Below are 13923 nucleotides of genomic sequence, written 5' to 3'. Positions count from 1 at the left end.
GGTGCCGCGAAGGGTGGTTCTGCGGTTGGTCTGGATCTGGAAGTGGAGGTGTTCTGTGTTGGAGAGGGAGTCGCTTGTGCTAAAGGTGGAAAGTCGAAGGGAGCTCTTGTGTGCGATGGCGAGTCCCCCTCCTGGGCGGTCCTTCCTCTGGATCTTGCATCCGTCGTGGATGGCACTAGCAATATCCGGGGCGGAGGAGGTGTTGGTCCCGGTTTCCGTGAAGAAGACAACGTCTGGCGAGAGGGTGTCAAAGAGGTTCCATATCTCTACGGGTGTCTGTGCAGGGAGCGCACGTTGAGGAATATGCAGTTTAGGGTGCCGGAGGTGTTGGGGTCTGTGGCGTCCGTGGGGTATGGTCGGAGGCGAGGGTCTGGCAGCACTGGCGGCAGGAGAACTGACAATGGGTGGTGTTTGGTGAGGCCAGCTGGCAGTTCTTGTTCCTTCCTTGGAAGAGTGCGAGGAGGGCGGCTGGGTCGTAGTGGTGAGTGGCTGGAGATCCAGGGGTTCTGGCGCTGGTCGCGGCCGGGTCGCATCCAGGCTTGCTTTTGGCGCACCTTTGGCAGCCAGCGGATCGCCTGCTGCACACGTCCACTGCGCAGCCATTAAATAGAGAAGGGGGAGGGATGTGCAGCTGGGAGGCGGGAAAGGTGCCCATCATGTGTTGTAAGGTTGACAAAAATACAACAGGCTCCTGCATGACCTCAGAATCTGTATAGCACCAACGAGGTGTATAGGACTGAGGTGGGCATCAGCTACAAAATTGAATGGGGTAGAAAAAACTGCCAACAACGGTGTCATAGAAGAGGTTGACTATCCTCTAATTAATGAAGGGTCACAGTCAACTTTTATAGATTCACATGCTTGAATCAGAGTACAAAGCAGTAGGGAGGCACACTGAACTGTGAGTTAGGAATACAATTATATATCCCTTTACATAGAATAAAAGAAGACATAAAGACATAACCATGAACATATCTTTTAATTTTTCGTTCAACATATGACAAGATTTCAGCATGCTGTAAAGAAAAAAACACGTTTGCGGGCAATGTGCAGCACTAGTAATAGGTTGATGGCTTTAAAGAGGTGGCTCACCTTCACCGGAAAAGATGTCTTAGAACTGTTTGGCCTACTGCTACATCCCCTTCAGTAGTCAAATCCAGGCAGTAGTGTTGCATAATGGTATGCATATTCTTCCAGGTAGCTGCTCTGCAAATATCCTGGAGTGGCACACCTGCAAAAAGTGCCGTTGAGGTTGAAATAGTCCCTGTAGTGTGAGCATGCACAGATGTTTGGAAAGGTTTTCCTTTTGCTTGGTCACAGAAGTGAATTGCAGCAGATCTCCATCTAGCTATGCTCTGTTTGGAAAGGGGTTGCCCTTTCTGTGGTGTGCTGTATGCCACAAACAACTGGTTAGACTTACGAAAGCTCTTGGGCCTGTCTATGTAGAACTAGATGCATTGCTTGATGTCCAAAGTGTTGAAGGGTTTGGAAAGAAGGTCTTTAAAATCAGCTGCTCATTGAGGTGCAAGTCCAAAGGGACTTTAGAGATAAACGTTGGATATGTATGTGGGATTATACTGTCCTCTCTAATTTTTTGTAGGAAAGGTTCTTGAATAGTGAGGGATTGGGTCTCACTGACTTGTCTGGCAGACGTCAGGGCCACAAGGAAAGCAACCTTCCAGGACAGATCCTTTAAACTCGGTCTGTGAATGGGCTCAAATGAGTTAGGTCTGGAGGGAAGATCCTAAACAAGCCCCTAAGGAACTGTTTGATTATGCCGAAGGACCAAAATGAGGGTGACCTGGGTGATCGTCTGAATCGAGAAATGGCCACCAGGTGAACTCTGATGGATACATGAGCTAAACCTGAATGTGGTATGCTAATCTCTGTTCAGGTGAGAAAGACAGGGAATGTATCCGCTCCGGTTGACACCATAAACTACATTTCTTCCCCTAGTGAGAATATGTTTTGTTAGTACTGTCTGCTCTGGCCCTAGAAGGTATCTCCCTACATTCAGGAGGGATGTTCATATGGGCAAATTCATTGTGTTCAGGAGCCAGGCTGGTAAAGTAAAGAGACTTGGGATTCAGTGCAAGACTTGGCCCTCGCTCATCCTCAAAAGATAAGGTGAGATATTCAACTGGATGTGAGGTTTCTCTAACAGCAGGGAGAGTTCTGTTAACCAATGTTGGCGAGGCCACATTGGGGCTATCAGTATCATTCTGCAAGGTTCGATTTTCATCTTCATGAGAACCTTTGGAATCAGGGGAATAGGCGGAAAGGCGTTAGGCAGGATTCTAGACCATGCCATCGCAAATGCATTTCCCCATGATCCCGGATGGTGAGGCCAGCTTGCAAAGAATCAGCATTTGGTGTTCTGTGGGTTCGCAAAAAGGTAGAGATTGGGTTTTCCCCACTGTGAGAATATGTGGTTGACTGTTTCCTGATCCAGTTCCCACTCGTGGCAAGATGACTGCTGAGAGTGTCTGCTATCTTGTTTTGCTTTTCTGGGACATGATCTGCTCATAGATGCAGTATATTTCAGATGGCCCAATTGCAGATGAGAGAGAGAGGAGAAATGATCTTGTACCCCCTTGTTTATGTAGTGCATCGTTGTTGTATTGTCTGTTCGTATGAGAACCTGTGAGTTCTTTATCTTGGGGAGGAAAAACTGCAAGGCCAGATGTACTGCCTTAAGCTCGAGCAGATTGATGTGAGCACGTTGACGAGGCTTCTGTCTCTTGCCACTGACGTGCAGGTCTTGAAGGTATGCTCCCCATCCCTCTAAGAAAGCATTGATGGTAATGACCAACAGAGAGGGTTGAGACATTAATGAAAAGCTGCCTGAGAGTTGTGCCTTCTGAGTCCACCAATCCAGGGCTTTGACCATGGCTGGAGTGAGTTTGATGATATCATCCAACAAACCTTTCGCTTGTACCCATTGGAGGTCTAGTCTTTCCTGGGGGGGGTCGCATCCTTAGCTGGCAGAACGTAACTAGAGAAATGCATGATGACATCATCCCTAATAATGACTTGTAGAGGCGTACTGAAAGAGACTCTTTTTGTCTGAATGGACTTTGCTAATGTTATTAGCTTTACTCTTTTTGTCTGCATGGACTTTGCTAATGTTATTAGCTTTACTCGTCTTTCTGATGTGGGGCAGGCTTTTTTAGTTATAGTATCTAATGTTGTTCCCAAAAACGTTATAGCCCTTTGCAGCTAGTGGGCTTGCCATTTTCCAAGTTAGAGTGAGACCTAGCTCGATGAACAGTGCTTTGCATGCATTTGTTGATTTTTGTGCTGCCTGACTGGAATGTGCCTTGACGAGACAGTTGTCTAAGTATGGGAACACATGGTGTTTTTGTTCCCTTACAAAGGCTGCTACCGGAGCCAGACACTTTGTAAATATCCTGGGGACCAACTACTGTGAACCTTAGCAATCTCTTGTGGGAAGGATGGATGAGGATGTGTAAATATGCATCCTGCAGGTTGAGGGTTGACATATATTCTCAGTGGTTTAAGCATAGGAGAATACCTTGGAATGTTACCATTGCGGAATGATTCTTTTTTGAGATATGAGTTGTGATCTCTTAGGTCGAGGATAGGCCGCCATTCCTTCCATTTTTTGTGAATCAGGAAGAAACGGGAATAGAGTCCCTTTCCTTGTTGCGAAAGAGGGACCCTCGCTATCGCTCCCTTCCGAAACATGGTCTTGACCTCCAATTTGAGCAGTTGTAGATGTTTGGGAATGGAGCAGTGTGATGGGTTTAATGGTGGGTTCTGTAGGAATTCCAGGGTGTGGACGTATTGAACAAAGTCTATGACCCATTGGTCCGATGTTATTTCTAACCAGCGTTAGAGAAACTGGAATATTCTTTCTCCTAGTCTGAATGGTGAGGAGATAGGGGTAGCCGGAGCCTGTGACAGGTCACTGGTGATGTCCAGTGGACTTTCCCTTATGTGTTGCTCTTTCTCTAGGTGCAGGCATGTTGTAGGCCCCTTGAGATGGTTGTCTCTGGGAATATTGCGGACAAAACTGCTGGGAGGTAAATGTGTAGGAGGGATACCAGTATTACTGATAACCTCCTCTATATGATGGAATGCCTTTTCCTCTGGCCCCACAAAAGGGCATCTTCTTGAACTGTCCCCAGCGATTTAGCTGCCTCTGTGTCTGTCTTTATTGCCTTTAGGGCTTCATCGACATGCTTGCGGAACAAGGCCTCTCCATCAAAGGAAAGAACTAAAATTGTATTTGGTACTTCAGATCTAAAGAAGGTAGCTTAGAGCCAGCATTGCCTTCTGAGCACAGCCTGCAAGTTGCCTAAATGCAGTGGTGGCTATAGCCATGGCACAGTCTATGATCTCTGCTGGATGTGTGCTCCCCCTCCTGAAAGATCTTTTTTGCTTTCGCCCCTTCCGGAAGTTGATTTATATATGGAGTAAGGTCAGTCCAGAGCCGCCAATCATATCTTCCCTAAACCGTCAGAGAATTTGCCACCCGAACTGTCAACCCTAACATTGATGAAAAAAGTTTGCTGATATTATCTAAGTGTTTGCCCTCCTTATCCGGAGGCGCAGAGATCGGGAGGTTCTTTGATCTTTGGCAATGGATGGCCTGTTAGACACGCTGGAGGGTCCCCTGGGGCTTTATGTTCCTCGTTGAGGCATGGAAGACCCACCGCCGTGACTGTAGCCAGATTTTTCATTACTTTTAAGTCCTATTCTCAAATATAGCTGACAATAGGCACAGACCTTACACTTTTCTGGAAAGGCTCCTTAAAATCATAAAACAAAACAGTCCACATGCTTAGTGGGCATGGGGAATGTGAATCTTTTAACTGCTCTTCTAGCAAACTATGAAAACCCACAATATCTTTCAGTGGCGAGTCCACTGGGGTGGGTGACGGATATGATGGGGTAGGGATGAGTGATGAAGCAAGGTTTCGTATAAAAGAAACCTGCTCGAATGCAATCCTCTCAAATAACATGTAATAATGTAACCAACCTGTTTGTAAATACTAATATTGCATTACACTCAATATACTGTATCTAGGGGAAGCTTTCATATGTGTATTATTAACAAGTAACCCGAGTGTCCTAAAATGGCCGCCAAAAACGCGGGATTTTCACTGCGCATGAGTCTACTACATCTACGTAGTATGGCGCCTTCTATGCTTTGAGGGAAAACTTTGTAGCTGCGCAATAGCTTTTAAGATGGCCGCTTGAAACTCACATGGTAATGTTCATGCTATTGCTTGATCTAAACCTTATAAGTTCTACTAAATACGAATGCAAAGATTAAAAATAAGTAAATGGGGATAGAGTAGAGATAAGTGGTATACAGTGAATTCATTTCTTTGCGTATTCTAACATGTCTTTTTCTGACTTTATTAATAGTTCATATTTGGGCCTTGGAGGGTGACTGAAATCCTTAGCCCACATGACCTGCGCGCAGGCGCACAACAACCTGCCCGGAACCATGATGACAAAGTTGAAACTCAGCCAAGCTCACACTGGAGAGAATCTCATGAGAACTCAACCCATTGACCCGGACAAAGGAAGAAATATTAGAACAAATGTATCTACAATGTATTGATCATAACGTGAAATGCGGGTGGGAATAAAGCTTGGGAAAATGAATTAAGGGACGGGAACATTGAACAAAGAACCTATAGTAAAATATTACATCTAGCATGGTGTGATGACCTCCTCCCCTTGCCTAATCCGAAGTAGGGGTTTTCACAATATTGAAACATTTGGGGTGGAACATACACGTAGAATAGTATAATTGAGGCAGTTTAGTTAATTAAACATGACACCACTGTCACAGATGCAGGGACAGCCACAGACTTTATGCCAATTCCAGATGCCTGAGACCTTGCTCGAGAGAAAGAGATACTGATCAAAGAAGCCAATCGTCTAGAAGGGGAGTTGCGGAAGAATTATTTGAGGAGAGTAGCGCCAGAGAGGGGTGCGATGCAGGCGTTGCACGTAGAAGAGGTCACCTTCCCGGTCCTGAACCTGTCTTGATCCTTCATCTCCCGACCTGTTCTGGAGATTTTCACCTGACTCTTAGGCTAGGGGTTCGGTCATCACATTATCCTAGGTAAATGTAAATCTGTGTAGTATGCCTTTGTACTGCTCTCTGTTTCATCCTCTTCAGGTACTGTCATCATGATCTTTAAATTGAGACTTTATTTTTAACTTGACTTAAAATCTTCCTGAAGGAAGAACGTGCAACCTGTATTTGATTTTGACTCACAAAATTATTGGTTAGATAAAACTCTTAAAACTCTTCGAGTCTGTGGTTATTTTTGGAGATAAAGTTTTAATGTCATTTCTACTTAATATAACTAAGCAACTAGATTCATTGACCAGAGGAAATTATTAACAAGAAGATCGAGTTGGTAAGAATTTGGTAAAGGTAAATACAAATTCACAGGCCAAATAAAAATTGATGCCAGCGGGTTTTACTAGCTTATTTGTTTGAATGTTATGGACCCAGGTGAGTATATGGTATGTGTGTAACCCGAGCTGGTAGCCCGCTCCATCATGAGGTATTCATCCCATTCCATGTGGACGTCGCAAAGCTACCCTTCGTCTATCTCATCATCGGAGATATCTGGATCATGGTCAGGGCTGTCTGTGGTGTATGCCTCACTGAGATAGGCAATAACGTAGGACTTTGTGCTGGAGTGGATGGATGAGCAGTGGATGATCTGGCAGTAGATGGAAAACGCTTCCTATAATCTGAAAGTATGAACTGCAAGTCAGAGAGCTAGACAAACCATGTCCTCCTGGATATCTGCTGATACTGGTTATGGGAAGAATAATAATGTTGTTCATAATCCTCATCATAGTCCTCCCCTTCTTCTTGGCACTTCACATGCAACTCGGAAGGACTGCGTGCGACCCCAAAGGGCATGTCACCATCAGACTCTTCTTCCACCAAGAGTTGAGCTGGAATTAGGGATGTCACCTCACTTGGAGAGGTGTGTTCTGGTGTTAAAAACCAGTTTTTTTGGATGTTTTGCCATTTTTTCTGTCGTTGACTGTGTATTCGACAAGGTTGTTAACAGTGTCACTAATACCTTATACACGCCAATGGCAGTGTAGTCATTATCAGTATCACTGTCATCTGCAGGGTTATTGGTGTCGACGGAGGTGGTGTCGACGGAGGAGCTGTCGACAGTGTCGTCGACAATGATATCAGGGAAATCTTCAGCGTTGATGGTCTAATCATAGATGCCGTCGACAACTATGTTGTCGCCGAGAAGGAGGAAGAGGTGGTGGACAACGTATTGATAGTAGCAATTGTCGATGATGATGCCGTATACTTTTTCGACTGCACCGATTATGTTCTTGTCGGCGGTAGAGTGCTCGTCGATGATCTGTCAGCAGGCGGAGCTGAGGAAGGATTTTTGAATGAGCAACTGGCCTTAGGAGGTGGAGTAGGCGGCTCAGAGGATGACCTTTCAGCCTTTTCTGAGGAGACAGAAGATTCTTTTCTCTCCTTTTTTCAAGAATACGACTTGGATTTGTGAGATTTTGAAGGACCGCAGCCTTTGTAAGACCTATGAACAGTCTTTTTTAAAGCTTTTTTTAGGTTGTTCAGAGAAAGATCAGGAATGGGGGTGATATCTCCCTATTATGGGATTTTCTAGAGGACGAAGAGGAGTCCTCACAATCACACATTCAGAGTCTAAAACTGTCTCTTTTCTAGTTTTGAGCTTTTGAAGCCAGATAAGCAGCCTTCCTTATCTATCCTTCAAAGTGTTTGATTGAAATGGTACAACATACCTTACAGACCTTGGCGGAATGATGCGGGTTATTCTGCAATCTTGGTGTGGCTCTTCAGAGTGCAATCTCTTTTTATCGCAGGTACTACAGGCCCTGAAGAGACTTTTCTTCTCCTGGTCTGACATGATGGTTAAATGAAGTCAGATTTCTATGGAGGATCACACTGTGGGTAGAAGGTAAAAACTTCCACAGTACCAAAATATTAAAAATATTCTCTTGAACGTTTCCAAGTAGCAACATAACTGAGCAGAGCTCAGTAGAGACTCCCTAGCATGATGTGGATGTGTGGTAGAAAATCTAAGGGACTGGAGCTTCTCTCAGAAGTGTTTTAGAGGGGAAAGCAGCCTGATTGGCTGAAGTATAAGTTTGGTCTCTTTTTTAAATAGACTATGACAGGTTGTAAAATTGAAGGGTCTAGGGTCTTTATGCTCTATCTTTAACATTGTATTACTATTAAATGGTACCGGGGACTCCCATCTGGACAATAGCGAATATTTTAAGCATGTGAATCTATGATGGAGTAAACACATTGCCCACAGGTAGAGAAGGATGTGAAAAAAGATTTTTTTCTCCGTCAGTCAAGATGACAGTTGGTGCCAGAACTGTACGTCACTGAAAACTGAAGATGGGGCTGGCACAGCTCCAGGGCGGCCCAGAAAAGTATCAAGATAAGGTCACTGAAAGGTTAGAGCAGACCTCTTCTCAGAAGTGCTCTCACACACAATGTGCAGTAGAAACTTGAGCAGTGGTGTCCTCTAGGGAAAGTAGGAGATCTTAGCCTTTTCACCACATTTGCAAGGGATTCGGTTTGTTTCAAATGAGGTGTATGTGCTACAAAACCTACATTGTTGTTGAGTCCTATGGCCATTTTAACATTGTTTACTGCTTTGTAAGTTACAGGTTATCCCCGAATGCTGGAGAAAGAGCATGCAAATCTATGTCTTTCACCACCTACCTTGAATAGGACCCATCAAGTGCTTATTGGCTGTTACCTGAAGCCCAATCATGTTTCTCCACAGGCTATAAAATAAAGCTCAGAAGAAGAATGGCAGCACCCTCCTGTGCAGGGTGCCAAAATAATTTAGGACCTTCTCTGGGCACATCTAGATTAGGGTAGGCCATAGTAAGTCACAGTTGGGAACTTAAAGGAGGCTGGGGCTAGACCTTCATAGAGTCCACATCTAAAATATACTGTAACATCATGTGGATTCTCCAATTTGGGACCCCAATAGGTTGTAGTGGGCTACTGTAAACTCAATCAACTGGGGGAGGGGCGGTATAGAAAGTCAAGGAAACCCAGAGACCAAATCCCTTTTGCAGTCCTATATTAATCTTTAACTGCTTTCAAAACCGGTTATGTCCACAGTGTAGTTCCTCTGAGTCAGTTTAACTGAAGTGAGCAACCCTGGGAGAGAGATTGCCTCATTTTGACATGATCAGATTATTCCTGCATCTTCTTTGGCTCTCTGCTGCCATCATGAGCCCTGCCAACAGTCTTATTCAAAGGTTTACTTGAGGTTAGCCATAGGCTGCCTCTATTAACATCCAGTTCCAGTTTAAAACATATATTTATAGAGACAGTCTTTAATACATTTTATAAAATAAAGGATTGGCATTTAAAAAATCCTAAAACAAATGTATTGTTTATGTCTAATACATTTCTTCCCAAACCAAATGCTTGATCTTCATTGTGCATTACCTGTGCACATCTATGGGCATAGATTTTAGCATTAGACGTGCACTCCTAAAGCAGTTGTGGTGAAGGTATTGTTCATATGCTCTTGCAAAAGTGCTATGGCACAAACCTACTTGTCTAAATAACCATCTGTCCCAGAGAATCAGAAAAGGCTACTTGGCTGTAACTACAACACTCCAGAACTGGGATGTCTTTTTTGTATTTCTTGAACACAATTACTGTTCTGAGTATTAATAATTGCATGTTAAGTGTGACTTGAGTAAGGTCTAGGTTCACTTTCTGCGAATTAACTTTCTGGTCTCAGTCCTTTCTGTCCACCCACTTCTCTCCAGTTCTATGTGCCATCATACAGAATGACCTTCACATTGCAACCCTCCAGTCCCAGCTAAACGCACTGTATATAACATTCATGAGCCCATTATACCCAGACATAGGAATGAAGAGAGCTCCTGTTGAAAATAGCTCATTCAGAGTGTGTCAACAATCTGCTGTATATATGCATTCCTCCATCTCTTACCCATGACAGTGTGAATGGGATCCCGCTCTGACTTCTTTTTGGTAAGGATGTCGGGCAGACGTCGGAAGCGTGAAACGGTGTTGATGATCTGGCCGCAGATGCCGTTCACTGCACGGGCAAGTTCTGCCAGGGTGGGGGAAAACTCCACCTGATTTAATAAGGGACTTTCATAAATTAGGCAATGCAATTTGGATTGTATAAATACATGGCAGCATCGAGGACACAACAGAGGTTCAAACTTATGGATACATGTTTCATAACTGAGTTATAAATTATTGACCATCGAGAATGATTCTCCAGTGTTATACTCTAGATACAGATTCATCATTGAACTATTCCTTGGTGTCAGTAATATCAGAATACCGTTCGTAACACTTTGTTACTAGTCACATTAAGACCTAAGCTTCCAATGGTGTAATGAAATCAAAATAGCTAAATGTTCCTGACATACATTGAAATGTTATAGCCCTTCTCAAGAACTCTATTCTTAGGAGCAAAAAAAACCTAGCACAATAGAGCTAGATAGGAGCAACTTGGTTAATAGAAAATTCACTCTGGTGTTTTCAGAGATCAAGCTGTAGCAGAATTGTAGAGTGGGGAGCTAGTAAAGTTGCTGTGAATTCATGCTGGTGGTAAGAAAGAAATATAAGTTCTTAAATGCTACTTGAAAATAAGCTATCCATGACAGGAAAGTAGAATTATAAATACAAAAAAATGACTTCGTTGTAACCCTGGTTATGTTTTCTGGGAAGTTTATTTTTTTATATATATAAAGTTTTAATGATTTTATGAACCATAACAAATCCTAAATAATAAATACAATTCTATCACACTCACACAGTGCATTTGATCTGTTTCTGGAGTGGCAACATAAACAGTTGCTCCCAAAGGACTAGCCTGAACACTTAGGTGAATATCCCCTGCGCCAGCATTCAGCGGAAATTCGGTCATAGCTCTCCCACGTCGACGACGATGTCATAATAGCACGGCTCCGCTCGCGACACCGTATGACATCATAGGAGCCATAAGAGGACCTCGTCGGCGTGCTGACGTCAGTTCCATCCATTTTTTCCATGCCACTGACAGGTAAACAGGTAGACCGACACATTTTCACATGTATACATAGTATACTAATATATATATATATATATATATATATATATATATATATATATATATATATATATATATATATATTATCTACTGGCGGTTGCCAGTAGATAGTTATAGTTAGGACCTATTTTCCATAGGAAATCCGCAACATTCTATTCCCAATAAGTCTGGCGTCGATTGACGAATCTTCGCGAAATTTTCCAAACTTTTGGCCAGCTCCGCTCCTACCCTGAAAGTTTTGTGGTGGTTCGTCAAGCGGGGGCGAGAAAAAAGGGGGGTCCCAAAACACGTTTTCCCCATGCAATTTCCCATAGGATCTGTTGTCGCAGCTACAGCCCGAACCGCTGAACGGAATGACACCAAATTTGGCAAAGAGGTAGTCCTCAGTTCAGACTTGTGCCTTTTGCATAAATGGTGTGAATCTGTTTAGTAGTTCCTGAGAAAATTAGGGTAAAACAGTTAGTGATATCTATGGCCGGGGAGGATCCGCGGACCCTACCCGCACCGTAAGCGCACCCTCCCCGAACCGGGCGCGCACCATCCCGCGCTGAATGCTAATTGGCTGTCGAGTGTCTCTCTACATTCGAAACCAGGAACTGTTAGCGGCCATTTTCTGCCTCAGTAGAAGCGAGGCTGAAGAAGCAAGGGGAATAAGTGTGTAAAACATATAAAGGGGGCAGAGTGGAAATACTCTGACCCTCTAGAGGTGCTTAGGGGGTCCCAGAAGGACCCCCTGGGGCCCCCTTTTAAAAAAAATAAAAAACGGCAAAATACGCGCACGGTGCACGCATCCTAACGCGTTGGGTGCACGGATTCTTACGCGTTGGGTGCGCGGATCCACGGCAATGTTTTTTAAAAAAAGACAAGAAATCATTGGTTGTATGACTACTTTCTACACTGAAAGGTAGGGTGTATATTTCTGTTTTTTAAATGTATGATTCTTATTGGTTAACAACAACAGATTGTAAGGAACATTATATATGATAAGCTGATATGTTGAAAAGTCAAGCACACTTCCTGTCTTGATTAGCAACATTGTGTGCTGAACTTGTGACCTGTGAGCTCAGTGCAGTGTTCCATGACCTGTTTCTATGGTAACAGGCAGAAGGCAGATTGGGGGAAGGGTTGAAATGTATTTCAGTTGGAAAGGGTTGAAATGTTTAACCAATAGAAATGTGTGTTTGCTTTTGAGTTTATGTGTGAAGGATTGTGATTTGATGTTTACATGTATATGTGTGGAAAATAAAAGGGAAACTTTTCCATTCTTTGTTTTTGCTGAGAGGTGCACAGTGCAGAGATTCTGTAAAATAAAATATGGTGAGTGATTGATATACTTATTAATCTACAAAAGAACTTGAAAGATGAGTTATTTAATTGTGAGGGGATGTATGTAGACTATTTTGATTTTAATCAGACTAATGTATTTCTCCTGCTGAAGTGTAGGGAGTACTTTTTTTCTCTACAATGTGTGTGCATGTAGAAACCATTCTGTGATAAGCATTTGTGTTTTTCATGTGTTTGTAGACAGATAACTGCGCTGTTTTTATATTTTGGTAGAATTAGAAACCAGTCATTGTTTATGAATTTGTGAAATGAGTTATGTTATGTTTCTATACTAAAATGTAGTACTACTTCTAGATGAAGAAATATGTTTTGGTATAGTGCAAGGGATAGTGTTTGCCTAGAATCACACAGTGAGTCTGTGTGCATTTGGGAACCACTGTGAGAGAAGCGTTTGGTAACATCGTGTATTTGCTGACAGATATGTTTTAAAACATGTCTTGTTGTCAAGTTTTAGTAGCATTAGAAGACAGTTATGGCTTATTCTTTCATTAAATGAGTCAGGCATTGACAGTAAATTGCAGTCGTGAAATATGTAGATTGTGTGCAGTTCCCTTACCACTTGCACTGTAGTGAATGAGTTTTGGTAAACTCCTAGGGATAGTGGTGCTTGTCTAGAATCACACTGTGAGTTAGTGTGTATTTGGGATCAGTGTGAGAGAAGCATTTGGTAACATCATGTATTTGCTGACAGATAACTGTTTTAAAACCTGTCATGTTGTGAAGTTTTAGTAGCATTAGAATCCAGTCTTTGCTTATGCGTTGATTAAATGAGTCATGCTTTGACACTGATGTGCTGTACTTAAATATGTAGATTGTGTGCAGTACCATTAACTCTTCCAGACTAGTGAATGAGTTTTGGTAAACTCCTAGGATAGTGTTGCTTGTCTAAAATCACACTGTGAGTCTGTGTGCATTTGGGTAAGCATTGTGAGAGAAGCATTTGGTAACATCGTGTATTTGCTGACAGATAACTGTTTTAAAACCGGTCATGTTGTCAAGTTTTAGTAGCATTAGAAGCCAGTCTTTGCTTATGCTTTGATTAAATGAGTCAGGCTTTGACACAAAAGTGCAGTCCTGAAATATGAAGATTGTGTGCAGTTCCCTTACCACTTGCACTGTAGTGAATGAGTTTTGGTAAACTCCTAGGGATAGTGGTGCTTGTCTAGAATCACACTGTGAGTTAGTGTGTATTTGGGATCAGTGTGAGAGAAGCATTTGGCAACATCATGTATTTGCTGACAGATAACTGTTTTAAAACCTGTCATGTTGTGAATTTTTAGTAGCATTAGAATCCAGTCTTTGCTTATGCGTTGATTAAATGAGTCATGCTTTAGTAGCATTAGAAGCCAGTCTTTGCTTATGCTTTGATTATATGAGTCAGGCTTTGACATACAAGTGCAGTCCTGAAATATGAAGATTGTGTGCAGTTCCCTTACCATTTCCACAGTAGTGA

General features: G+C 42.9%; 1 protein-coding gene across 1 annotated transcript in view; it reads right to left on the bottom strand.

The window, feature by feature from the left end:
* DNAH2 (dynein axonemal heavy chain 2) overlaps positions 1-13923 on the bottom strand; it is a 2945517-nt gene that overhangs the window by 2326251 nt on the left and 605343 nt on the right. Inside the window, exon 19 of the mRNA XM_085638712.1 lies at positions 10014-10161. Coding sequence (XP_085494838.1) covers positions 10014-10161 — 148 coding nt within the window. The remainder of the gene's footprint in view (positions 1-10013; positions 10162-13923) is intronic.

The sequence above is a fragment of the Triturus cristatus genome, chromosome 12 (assembly GCF_964204655.1).
Source record: "Triturus cristatus chromosome 12, aTriCri1.1, whole genome shotgun sequence".
Taxonomy (NCBI): domain Eukaryota; kingdom Metazoa; phylum Chordata; class Amphibia; order Caudata; family Salamandridae; genus Triturus; species Triturus cristatus.
This window is presented reverse-complemented; position numbering and strand designations above follow the sequence as displayed.